The 12,316-nt window shown below is 38.0% G+C and overlaps 2 protein-coding genes across 7 annotated transcripts; both read left to right on the forward strand.

The window, feature by feature from the left end:
- The first annotated feature begins 60 nt into the window (after positions 1-60).
- Positions 61-3,668, forward strand: zdhhc24 (zinc finger DHHC-type containing 24). The gene is made up of 3 exons (XM_067519077.1): positions 61-670; positions 1,200-1,477; positions 2,895-3,668. Exons 1-3 carry the CDS (start codon positions 366-368, stop codon positions 3,185-3,187), a joined length of 876 nt encoding a protein of 291 aa, XP_067375178.1. The 5' UTR covers positions 61-365; the 3' UTR covers positions 3,188-3,668.
- A 983-nt stretch (positions 3,669-4,651) lies between these two features.
- LOC137134345 (myosin heavy chain, embryonic smooth muscle isoform-like) lies at positions 4,652-11,835 on the forward strand. Of its 6 annotated transcripts, XM_067519070.1 has the most exons (12): positions 4,652-5,038; positions 5,822-5,897; positions 5,995-6,153; positions 6,653-6,764; positions 7,669-7,722; positions 7,891-7,968; positions 8,071-8,127; positions 8,275-8,334; positions 10,150-10,214; positions 10,318-10,453; positions 10,643-10,707; positions 11,514-11,835. In XM_067519070.1, exons 2-12 carry the CDS (start codon positions 5,875-5,877, stop codon positions 11,716-11,718), a joined length of 1,014 nt encoding a protein of 337 aa, XP_067375171.1. In that variant the 5' UTR covers positions 4,652-5,038; positions 5,822-5,874; the 3' UTR covers positions 11,719-11,835. The 6 variants fall into 6 exon arrangements, with proteins under 6 accessions (XP_067375171.1, XP_067375172.1, XP_067375173.1 ...); XM_067519071.1 differs by having other exon boundaries at positions 4,652-5,897; positions 5,995-6,145; positions 6,657-6,764; XM_067519072.1 differs by lacking the exon at positions 7,669-7,722 and having other exon boundaries at positions 4,652-5,897.
- Positions 11,836-12,316: the final 481 nt, after the last annotated feature.

The following is a 12,316-nucleotide window of genomic DNA, read 5'->3' on the forward strand; positions in this document are numbered from 1 at the left end:
AACAGTGTACTTAAGAAGTGTAAAACAAAATCAGTAGGATCTTTTAAACGGAACCATGCAGTTTTGTAGCACCACGGAAATTTTTTTGTGTAACAGCTGGTGACATAATCTTGAATCCAGTGGCACTTTTTCGTGGAAAGAAAGGTGGTTTATATAGAAAAACAGCATCAATTTTTACATCTCACTGTAAGTTTATTTCTCCTGAAGATTTCTCTGTATTATTAATGTAATGCTATAGATTTAACTTCGAACAGAACGCCAATAGTGCGGGTCACCACAGTGCGTCTGTTAGACCAGTCCTTCCACTGAGCTCATCGATCTTTGAGCTGTGATTCAAACAGCACGAAGGCAGACGGGAAGGAAACATGACGAGCTTTGCCAGTAGAACGTTCAGCAGGGTCGACAGGGTGTGTCGCCACCTGCCCGTGGCCCTCAACACCTTTCTGGTCTTCTCAATAACCGGGGAGGTTAGCTACCTGGTCCTGGTCGAGGCTCCGCTAGAGGCGGACCAGAAGAAGACGCAGTGGTCCTCGTGTTGGAAAATGATCCATTTGCTGGGCCAGTACTTCATGCTGGGAAACATCTGCTGGAACGCGCTGCTCTTCCTCAAAACCAGCCCCAGCATTAAGGGTGTGTTCCTGGGTGGAGAAGGCATGGGCCAAGGGTGGAGGTAAGGAAGAAACAGCTTGTGGGCGTGTGCGCGTGTGTAATAAGGGTCTTTTTTTGTTTTGTTTTTTAAGACAAGAAGGTTCACTAGAGTTTAGCAAAATGGGTCACAAGACTGTTGCTGAAATTAATGGCAAACTATTTAGCCAAAAGTTTGCGACCACCTGTATTTACCCACTAGGGTCTAGTGGCTAAATGTATTTACATGAGGGGCTTTTCTGATGGTTTGGTGAAGAATACTTACTTTCAGTATTTGTAATTTTTATTTTGAAATATAATATTAGTTTTTTAAATAAGAAAAAATAAAAAAACTTAAACCAGCAAAACAGATAAGCACTATGATTTTGAGAGTGGAGCTCAATATATTTATATTACTGTTTTAAGTTATCCCTTAGCACTACAGTGCACTTCAGTTAATTGCACTGAAAACTCAGTAAGCCATTTTTGGCTGAGATGGAATTTACTGATCAGCATTTAAAAATATTTAGAAACATCTCTGACCGTGAATAATGTTATTTCTTTTCTTCACACAGATACTGTTACACATGTGAAACACACACTCCTCCGCGCTGCTCCCACTGCTACGACTGTAAAGTGTGTGTGCTGCGGCGCGATCACCACTGTGTCTTTTTTGGCCGGTGTGTTGGGTTCCGCAACTACCGCTACTTCCTTTGCTGCTTGTTATTTATGTGGTCTGGGCTTCTGTACGCCACTCTGATGAACGCAGAGGTCTTCATTGTCATTCTAAAGGAGGGCGTGACTGTGCACAGCATTCTGCTGCTGCTCATACCCTGGATCATGTTAGTTTCAGGTGGGATCTGATTTCTTAAATGTAAGCATGTATTCTTTTTAAGTGTGGTGTTAGTACTCAAAAGACTAACACTAACTAAGAGTGGCATCAGCAGGCATTGAGTTGCGAAGAGCCAGAAAGTAGAGAGCACAGGGAAGGCTGGAGCTGGCGGAGTCTCGGCTGAGACACAAGGTACTGGTGGGCACGGTGGAAACTGGGCGAGCAGAGCTGGGAGTCATCCCAGGGCCACAGTACGAAGAGGCGCATGGCAAGGACAGACGCCATCTTGTCCTGGAGGAGGTCCGAGCAGGTGTTGAGGAGGCGAGGATTGGCAGAATGGTGAGCATGTGGCAGTAGGGAGCATGGATAAGGTGGGAAGGAGCGCTGAAGAGGAGGCTGACCTGGAATGACATCTGGAAGCCTGAAGCACAGAATATTTAGTGTATAATTCAAGCAGTTTATGATGTGCTCCCCAGCTCAACTAATCTGCATGTTTAGGGCAGGAGTGACATTCCAACATGTCCACACTTTACAGAAAGGGGGACCCTGAAGCACATCTTTAGCAGGTCCTAATCAACCCTAGCAGCCACTATCGCTGTTGACAAGATCAGGTTTTGAGGTCTGTGGCAGAGGCCAATTCCAGTGCTTGGGCCAAACAAGGAACCTGTACCCAGAGAAAAATTCCCTTTGAAAGGGCTGGAGAAAAGCCACAACCACAGCCAACATCAGCATCAGACTGGGACTTTGGGTTGACCTGGGCAGGCAGCTCAACTTCCCAGATTTTGTAACATTGACCTCTTTTGGACCAGACAGGGTGCTGACATTCTAGTGCAACTATCAGTGCCTTGGGAGGACCGCATCGAAGACGCAAATGAACGCAAGTGGCTCAAGTACGAGGAACTCATAGAGGAGTGCCTGGGTAGGGGTTGGAAGTGTTGCTGTGAGCCCATTATGGTGGGATGAAGAGGCTTAGCTGCACATTCCCTGTTTAAATTCACCCTGCTCTGTATCACAGGAGCTACAACGAGAAGAGCCATTAAGTCCACCACAGAAGCCGCAGAGAGAGCCTCGATGTGGATCTTGATTAGAAGGTCTGAAAAGTGGGCCAATGCTGCTGGGACACAAGTTTGGGCCTGATTAACCCCCTGCCAATTCGCCTGAGCGAGGGGGTTAGATGTTGTGAGACCTGAAACACCTGAGGTTTTCAGGAAACATCACTGCGGATTTGTCCCAATGCATCCACAGATGTATCTATGCAGTGCATTCATAATTACATATGGATAAGTCTTTAAAAGTCAAACTGGGTAAATAAAGAATGTGTTAAAAAGCACTTTATTACGACAGCATGGTACTTGGATTCCTGAATAAAAGCAATGTAAGGACTTGTAACGAAACTCCAGAGTGTCATTGATACCTGTGTTTTTTCTCTGTATCCTAGGCCAGGTCTCAGCACGTGCTTTTGCCTTTGCCTTCATCGCAGACACATGCGTGGTGGGCTTCCTGCTTGTGTCCGCCTTCCTCTTCTTCCACCTCTTCCTGCTGTTTCGGGGACAGACCACCAGGGAGTGGTACTCATCTCGCAGACCCTATGACCTAAGGCTCCTAGGCAACCTGCGTCATGCTCTGGGCCTTCGCTGGTACATTTGCTGGCTCTCCCCACTTATCCCATCTCCTTTACCTGGAGATGGGATAAACTTCCCTGTCACAGGATCACTGGAGCCCACTCGGTAACAGCTCAAAGTTTGAATATTACTGGGCCATCCATGTGTCTTTACCTACGTGGTGATGGTTATTGTTATTGGGGAAGAGAACCTCAGTTCAAAAAGAGGTAGCTTGGAATAGGAAGAAGCCAGAGTAGTGTGGTAGTAACTCTACCAGTATCGTCTATGTAGCGTTTACCTGTGCTGAGACTAAGAAATTGTCTACTTTGGAAGGTACATTTTCTTTGACCTTGAGGTAATCTGTACATTCATTGAGGCCGGCCTCAGGATATTAATACAGAAATTAGTCACTACTTTGGAACACTGAGCACTGAAAATGTATGTTAACAACACTGAAATAAGAATGTCTTATGTTGACCACAAAAATGTATGAATCTGCATTGATAGGCACTTGCAGTTGATGACTAGGATGCTTGGGAAATACCCCTTAAGCCTAAACTGCCAAAATCTGAAGGTTGATCATACTTAGCTTGCACCGTTCCTAAATAGACCATGGGATTACGAAATACATTTGCATTCACACACTAACTTTTGTTATGAGCTTGATGTGTTTGTCCTTACCACATCTTTACGTCCACTCCTGTTATTATATTGAAGTTATTACTACTATTTTATGCACTGAAAATGAAAGGGACAATAAAAGCACATAATGGGGTTTTTCAGTGATGTCTTCAGTGACATTTACAGGACAACATATGTTTGGGGAAATAACTTCCAGAAATGGTTTGTATTATGATATCAAGTGTTGCTGTTTACAGACTAATATATAGTTATATAGTGAACGCAGTATTTAAAATCTACCTATAAATTTCACAAAACCCTTTTCCATGTTTCAGTGAGAAAGGAGCTAATACAAACTAAACCTAAACTAGTGCATAACAAGACATACTGAATGAAGCAAAGAGTTGCCAATTTCCAACTCTATATTGCAGTACAGTACACTTTGTATATGGTCTATTAATCTTCAGAGCTGTCTGTCATCTGCTTTAAACCTATATGTAGTATAAATAGGTGGGACACAGCTAACATGTCTTATGACACTTGGTGCCAGTTGAACTTCCATTACCTCAATACAACCCTTTCTGCTTTTTCTTAGTGTTGCTTCAGCATATGTAATACTTTTCCCCATCAAATGTTGTGAAATGTTAAAGCTCGTATTTTGACAGGAGCTTGAATGTCTTACACAGAAATTCACATTACAATCAAAAATATTGTTTACATGTTACTTGTTTTGGTAATTATATACTCTGAGTCTGCTGAAGTTCTTTGGTTAGTACTGTTTCATATGGGTATTTTAATTTGATGTGTGCTTAAATAAATTCAGTCAATGGAAATTTTGAACCATTGGGGAATGTTTCATTTAATCATTTTGTTCAGGGAAAATTATGTGTTTTTAAAAAATGTGTTTACATTTACAAGTATTTCCAACAAACACACTTGATTGAAAAAAAATCGACTTTTCTGTCTTTTAATTTAAATACGGAAAAATGATTTAAGAAGTATAGCCAACCGATATAATAATTTGCCTTACTTACAAAAAGAGCGTTGTACTCTCAAACAGCGCCTTAAAAAAAGTGGAAATATGAATTCTTAATTAATGGCAGAATTGTTTTTAGAACCATCCTCGTGGTCTTAATACATTAAAATGTAAAACCAACAAGCAAAATAAAAGACATTTTACATGTTTGATGTCACATCCTGTTTGTTTATTTTATCGCAGTACATTAACCTTAGTAACGTTAGCTAACAACCACCTAACTGCCACGTGCATTGTAGTGTGCGCGTGATTTCAGGTGGATATGGCAGCTGGACCCGGTTCATCTACAGTAACCACATACTGTAAAGCCAGGCTTACTTGTTGGTAATTGTTATTTGTAAAGCGCTTATATCAATATATAATATTAGTTCCAGCAGTATAGTGTGACCTTTGTTAAACTTTATTTAGTGAGATTTATTTAGGTTTAGGTTAGGTTGACTTTAGCTGGTGGTAGCTAACGTTAGCATTTAGCTAAGTCAGTGAAAATATGACCGAAAAAGTGCATTTTTAACAGGTCTTCAAAAGCAAATGAATTTATTGCTATATCGTATTTAATTTTTTAGGAGTAAAATGTCAGCTTGTCAAGCTAACGTACTGCCTGAGTTCTTAAAAATAAATCTAGCTGTACTGGTAACTTTGCTAACTTGACGTAAAAATATTTAGCTGAGTAACAATTTGAATAACGTAACGTGAGATACTTTGACGTTATTGGTTGTTGGTCTGTCTTAAACACTGATTTCAGTTTTCTCAGAAACTGTATTAACTACATTTTATTTGTACTTTCTTAGTAAAAATGTCTAGCTTTCTTGTGGTTGTTCAGACCACCTTGATATCATATGTAAAATTAATTTATTAACGTTTTTAATTTATGAATCTTACCCAGGTTGTGTTTAACAATTAATAAGGATTTTATCATCAGTTTTAGGCCTATCAGCTCTACTGGTTTTAATTGAGACTGTTGAAACTTTCATGTTTACATGAAACATTTAAGGTTACTGTATTACATTGAAATGTATGTGGTATTCCATGGTCTTTAGAAATTGTAAATTTAGTCAGTGAATCAAGTTTAACTTAACATTGTGTTTCATCCCTAACTTAATTTTGGAGGGCCACTGGACCATATGTTGATACAAAGGAAGTGGACGGAATAATTCGGCAGCATGGAGATAACTGAGGAAAACATGTGAGTGATATTTACTGTATGCACCTACACATGATAACTGTTTGAGTTGGCTCAGCAGCAATGTATGAAACTTCTCTTTTCTCTGTTGTGTGCGTAGGACACAAAGAGAGGTTCTTGAAAAAATGACTGAGCTTGAATACAGCCTGCACCATCAGAGGAATCTGAATGCCGAGATGAGACTCTGGCTGGATATTGCAGATGATGATATTGCGCAGCTGCGTTCAGAGAATGCCGCCCTTAAAAAAAAAGTGAAAGAGTAACTAGTCATACATTATACTGTAATGTCTGAGTATCAAACCTAATAGTGCAATCCTCATAGCTTATTTTGCATCTTGTAATTCCTGTTCCTATTCCTGTCTGTCATTCTTCTTTTTTGTCTTAGGCCTACTATTGGCATTTAAGGGCAGATCTTGAAGCCTTTTGTTTCTTAGCTGTATTACAGAATAGTTATTTTTTTACTTTGCATCCTACAGCATTCCATTTTAGGTCTCCACTCTCTTAATATATGTTTCCCTGGGGATTTGTTTTCCTAAATCTTCCAGTGATAGCTGATTTATATCGATATAGATTTATCCTGGGTACAGTTTGTATTTAATTGCTGTTAGAAATTTTAATTCTTAATGAACAGAAGACTTAGATTAGAGTTTGAGCATCATTAGTTAAAAGGTTTCATGTGTTTTTTTCATGTGGTTTCACTATTTAAACCAATGTTAACACTTTGGTTAGTCAGGAGCTTTTGTTTGTGTGTCTGTCAGCCAGGCCATGACCATCAGTGTAGCACAGCAGGTTAAAACCGAGCCTTGTCGGACCCTCCTGGCCAATGACCTCGATGTAAAGAGAATCACTGATAACAACATAAAGAGATTGGTGGGTAACCAGAATTAATATTGCATTACAATTGTATTTCTATATTACTTATTAGACTAGTGATTATGTTCAAATATGAACAAATTCATACTTGAATCAAGCTTAACTGTGCAGATATGATGTGACCATTCTGTGAGAAATTAACTTGTCATAGACTTGTTCTGTATTTGAACTAAATCAGTGGTTCGCAATCCTGGTCCTCAAGGACCAAATCATATTCAGGCAAAGCAACAGTTTTGATACAGTATCAACATGTCCAGCTCTGTTTCTAGTTCTTATTTGTTGCTTTACATCAATTTCTTGTAGTAAACTGTGTCTTTTACTGTAGTATAATCCAAGTGTTAGGACAATCTATATATACTAGGGCAGTGTCTCTCCTCTAACACCAAACAATAATATTATTGTATAATATATGAACAATTTCAGTTTTTCAGCAGTTTTGTACACGTTTCATGAAAAACAAGGGAAGTGCTCTCTACAATTGCAAATTGCAACAGTGGTATCACATATATATTCTAATGTGATGCCACTGTTGCAATTTTATATATATACACATATTTGCTTGCATCCCCTTGACTGACTTTTCATTAAAATAGTATGTAATGCACAGTTAGCTAGTTTAAAGTTATAGTGAAACAATGAAAATTTAGTTAGTGCAAAAGTTTGCAAATAATTAATTAATAAATAATTACAAATTCCCATTTTCCGTTCAGATAAAAAAACATTTGTAATAGCTGTGTCATAAATAATGATGAAAAAAAATTGTGTTATTCTTTTTGCCTTTTCAAAATAGGGCGATGCAAACTGTGTATGGCAGACAAACAGGTTAACTTGAACCTGTCGAATAGGCCACTTGTTATTGTTTTGAGTACCCCCAGGTAAATCTTCGTGTTGGGTTTTTCAGCAGGAGGAGGAATCCACAAAGATAAAGGAACAAAATAAGAAACTATCTGCAGAGGTATGATAGTTATTATTTTCATGTACTGCAGAATATAAAGTGGCCAGTGAAGAATCACATCCTGGGATCGCGCTTATGTGCGCTTGTGCCTTTCCTTGCTACGTGACGATTTTCATGTTTGTTAGAAGTGATGCTTTCCACATTTAAATGTCATTGTGACCTTTTCAGCTGAAGAGCCTTCAGCTAGAAAGAGACTTGGACAAGATCAGCCTAAACGCGTCCAAGGTTGCAGCTCAGGCTTTTGAGGTAACAATTTGGATTCAACTTAAAGATATTTTTCTGTCCATCCCACCACTGTTTGTATTTGTTTTAAATTATCAGTAGCTGTTCATTTGTTAATGTCTTCAGCAATACATGGAGGAGGCTTGCTCAGGACTGCAGCATATGGATGAGGTTATTCATCAGGTAGGAGCAGATACATCTGTTTTCATCAATTACTAAACAACTAGTCAAAATTATTTTCATTAATATAAATCGTTCTGTTTTGAGTTCATTAGCATCTTGATTCTCTGTCATAATTTGACCATCAAATGTTTTTTGTGTTTGTGATAGAAAATTTTAAAGTTAAAGCACTTGGAGGAAACAGTAGAAGAGTATTACAACATGATGAAGGTAAATACATTTCTATCTATAATTTAAAATGTTGTTTTCCTGCACATTTGTTAATTTGACACAGTTGTATAAAAACATCATATACAACTTCAATTCCCAAAAAGTTTGAAAGAAGTGTAAAACATAAACAAAAACAGAATGCAATGACTTGCAAATCTCATCAGCCCATGTTTTATTCACAATAAAACATAAACTACATCAGATATTGAAACTGAGAAATTTTAACATTTCATTAAAACTATTAGCTAATTTTAAATTTGATGGCAGTAAAACATCTTGGTTCGAACAGAGTGATGTTTACCATTGTTTAACATCCCCTCTTCTTTTAACAACTGTCTGTAAATGTCTGGGAAGTGAGGGGACCACTTTCTGGAGTTTAGAAGAGGAATGTTGTCCCATTCTTGACTGATGCAGAACTCTAGCTTCACAACAGTCTTGGGCTTTTGTTGATGCATTTTTTTTTGTTTTATGATGAGCCAAATGTTTTCTAATGGTAAAAGGTCTGGACTGCAGGCAGGCCAGTTCAGCACCCGGACATTTCTCATGTGAAGCCCTGCTGCTCTGGTGGATGCATTTTGTGGTTTAGCATTGTCTTGCTGAAATATGGAAGGTCTTTCCTGAAAGAGACGTTGTCTGGATGAGAGCATATTTTACTCTAAAATCTTTTAATTTACTTTTCAGCATTTATGGTGCTGTTCCAGATGTGTAAGCTGTCCACGCCATAGGCACTAATGCACCCTCATACCATCAGGAATGCCGGTTTTTGTATTTTCCACTGATAACAGGCTGTATGGTCCCTCTCCTCTTTAGTCCACAGAACAGGGCATCCATGGTTTTACAATTAAATTACAAATTTTGATTCATCTGACCTAAGAACAGTTTTCTATTTTGCCCCAGACCATTTTAAATTAGCTTTTGCCCAGAGAACACAGAGGTGTTTCTGGTTCATTTTCACATATGGCTTCTTCTTTGCAATGATACAGCTTTAACTACAGTTTGTCGACTGCACAGCGAACTGTGTTTCTGGAAGTCTTCCTCCTGATTGTCTGAATCTTTTGATTATATTATATACTGTAGATGGTGGGATCTTCAAAGTATTCACAATTTTTAGGCGCAGCTTGTCACAGATTGGTGAACCTCTGCCCATCTTTACATTCGAGAGGCTCTGCCTCTCTGAAATGCTCCTTTTATACCCAGGCATGTTACTGACCTGTTTGCAATTAACCTAAGTACTTGTTAAATGCTTCTCCATTTGTTTTAGACTTGTGGCAATTAGTTTTCCAGCCTTTTGTTGCTACCTCTACAACTTTTTTGAGATGTGTTGCTGCCATCAAATTCAAAAAGAGCTATTTTCCATGAAATGGTAAAATGTCTCAATTTCAACATCTGATATGTTGTTTATGTTCGACTGTGAATAACATATGGTTTGATGAGAATTGCAAATCATTGCATTCTGTTTTTATTTACGTTTGCACATCACATCACAACTTTTTTGATAGTTGGGCTTGTAAATACTAAATACTGAAAGACAAATGTTAGGATAAATTCACCCATTGCATCAGTTAAATAATTGAATTTAATCACAGAAAAAACTAAATTATAAAGCATCTTTGTTGACACAGTGTTGACCAATGATAGATGAACATTGTAACTTTGTAACTACACATTTCAAACAAAACCAATGTGTATGGCTAATGTATGTGTGTAAGATGTACAAATGTGTACTGGAGCAAACATCCAACTTTGTCCCCATTTACAGACTTAGTATTTGGTTAGTTGTTGATTTGTCAGAGTTTTGTTGTCTTCTTTTTCCAGGAACTTCAGCTTACAAATCAAGAGCTGAAGAAGCAGTTGGAGGAGGCACAGGATGAGGCCATATTGTAACTTGTCTTCTCTGGATTTTGTTGTTTATAAGTATCATGACATGGACAAAGTTATCTGTTTGCACTCATGCCCCAATTTTGGCCTGGTGTTGGTTTCCAGCAATGCTCTGAATGACCGAATGGAAAAAGAGGAAGGTTTGCTCAGTTCCCCTCTGTCCTTTGCAGAGGAAATGAAGCTGCTGGCCTCCTCACTTGAAGTAGAAACCAGCATGTCAGATGCTATATATGTTAGACACGTATGTCTTCTCTCTTTCATTCCTGTGTTTGCATACTTGGACCTTAAATAATGTTACTATGTGTTTTCGGAACTTCCTCTTCAACCAAAGTGACAACTAGAGTATGCCACCTTCAAGGCCAGATCAACCTTGTCAGTGACATAGCAGCTATTATATTATTGTGTCTAATACCTGGTACTGTGTTTTCAGGTGGAAACGAATGACCAGGAGCTACTGAAACATGAAAGTTTCACAATAGACCTTCAGAAGAAGTGGTAATTCAACTTCACATTAAAAAGTAGCTCTAAGGCCCGTATTTGTTAGCCATCTCAGAATCACTCCTAAGAATGGACAATGTGACAAATGTCAGCTTACATATTTAATATTGAAAGGTCCAGTATTTCTCAGAAGATATCCAAGTGAGAATTTCTACTGAGTAACATGGCAGTAAGATTTTGTATGTTTGTGTGTAAAAAAAAAAAAAAAAAAAAACATATTGGAAGTGTGTTACACTGGTGACTCATACAACTCTAGACAAACCACTGAATAGCTTAAATGCATTATGTTGCAAGTTTCCCACTGAGCAGGGTGGGGGCTGTCATGCTCATAACAGTATTCAGCTCATCACTATTGCAAAGTTGCATTTTCCATTTGAAAACCTCAAAGTTGCTGTGAAGCTTTTTGAAGGAGCACACAAGTTCTATCACTAAAACTATTTTTTGTCACGCTCTGTGTCATTATGTGTTAGACGTCTCTCCTCCCAAAGAATCTACATGTATGTCTCTGTCTTATGACCATACTACTAAAGCTTTCCTAAATTTTGGTGGAGTTAGGAGTAATTTCTCAAGTTTGGCATGTTGATACATTGCTCTTTTTCTTGTTCTTATTGTAAAACCAAAAATGTGTCACCCTGAGAGATTATGGCTACTTTGGAGTGTTTTTCTATTCTAAAAGATGTTTGATAAATATGGGCCCATATATTATTCTTGCAAATGCTCTAGTCATGTATTATGTTGACACTGTTTTTCTAATTTTTTCCCTCTCTGTCACTATTGGCTCTCTATTTTCTTCATTATTAAAGGTGCGCAGGTATCTTGGAGACATCACTTCACAGAGCAGTTCTGTTTGTATTTTGCATTTTCATTTTCACTGTTTTGGCCTTTGTGGCTTTAGTAGCCACTGCAAGAAACTATGACTTTTTCTCCTTAAATACCTTGTGGAACATTGCACATCTGATGTTTCAGCGTTACTGCAATGTGCACTATGGTGCATTACCTCCCGTTTGATCTTAATACTCCCTGTTATTAACCTGTCCAATCATACTATATCTGATTGTAGTTGTAATCGTTGTTTATTGTAGTTGAACTTTTTGTCTACACCACTGATAATAAAAAAGATGATTTATTGCAAATATTCTCATTTGTACAAACATACTACATGAAAGATCTATAACAAAACAGACACAAGACAAGTTGACAGATAGCAGTAGAAAACCCACTAGTGTAAATAAAATATAAAATACTACTGTGAAAAAGATGTTTTCACTTAGGATTCTCAGCATTAAGAACCCAAGTTTAGCAACACTTTGAAACTTTAAGTTTATATTGTCAGTGATCAATTTGACTTGCTTGCTATACAAAACATCATGCTTGGAGTATGATGAGGGTTGTTTTTGCATATAAATTATAGTAATGCGCAAGACAAATGTCCAATGCAGCTCCAATGTTTTAGACTCAAATGTGGATTTTAAAAAAAAATGAAATAAAGATAATTTTTAAAAGTCCTCCACATCTGACTTAAAGACACTAAGATGCTTTCATTGATTCAAACTCTTTACTAAGATTCGAAGAGATTTGAAATTACATCCTAAATTAAAGCTGCTAC

This window comes from Channa argus, chromosome 10, assembly GCF_033026475.1.
Source record: "Channa argus isolate prfri chromosome 10, Channa argus male v1.0, whole genome shotgun sequence".
Classification (NCBI taxonomy): Eukaryota; Metazoa; Chordata; class Actinopteri; order Anabantiformes; family Channidae; genus Channa; species Channa argus.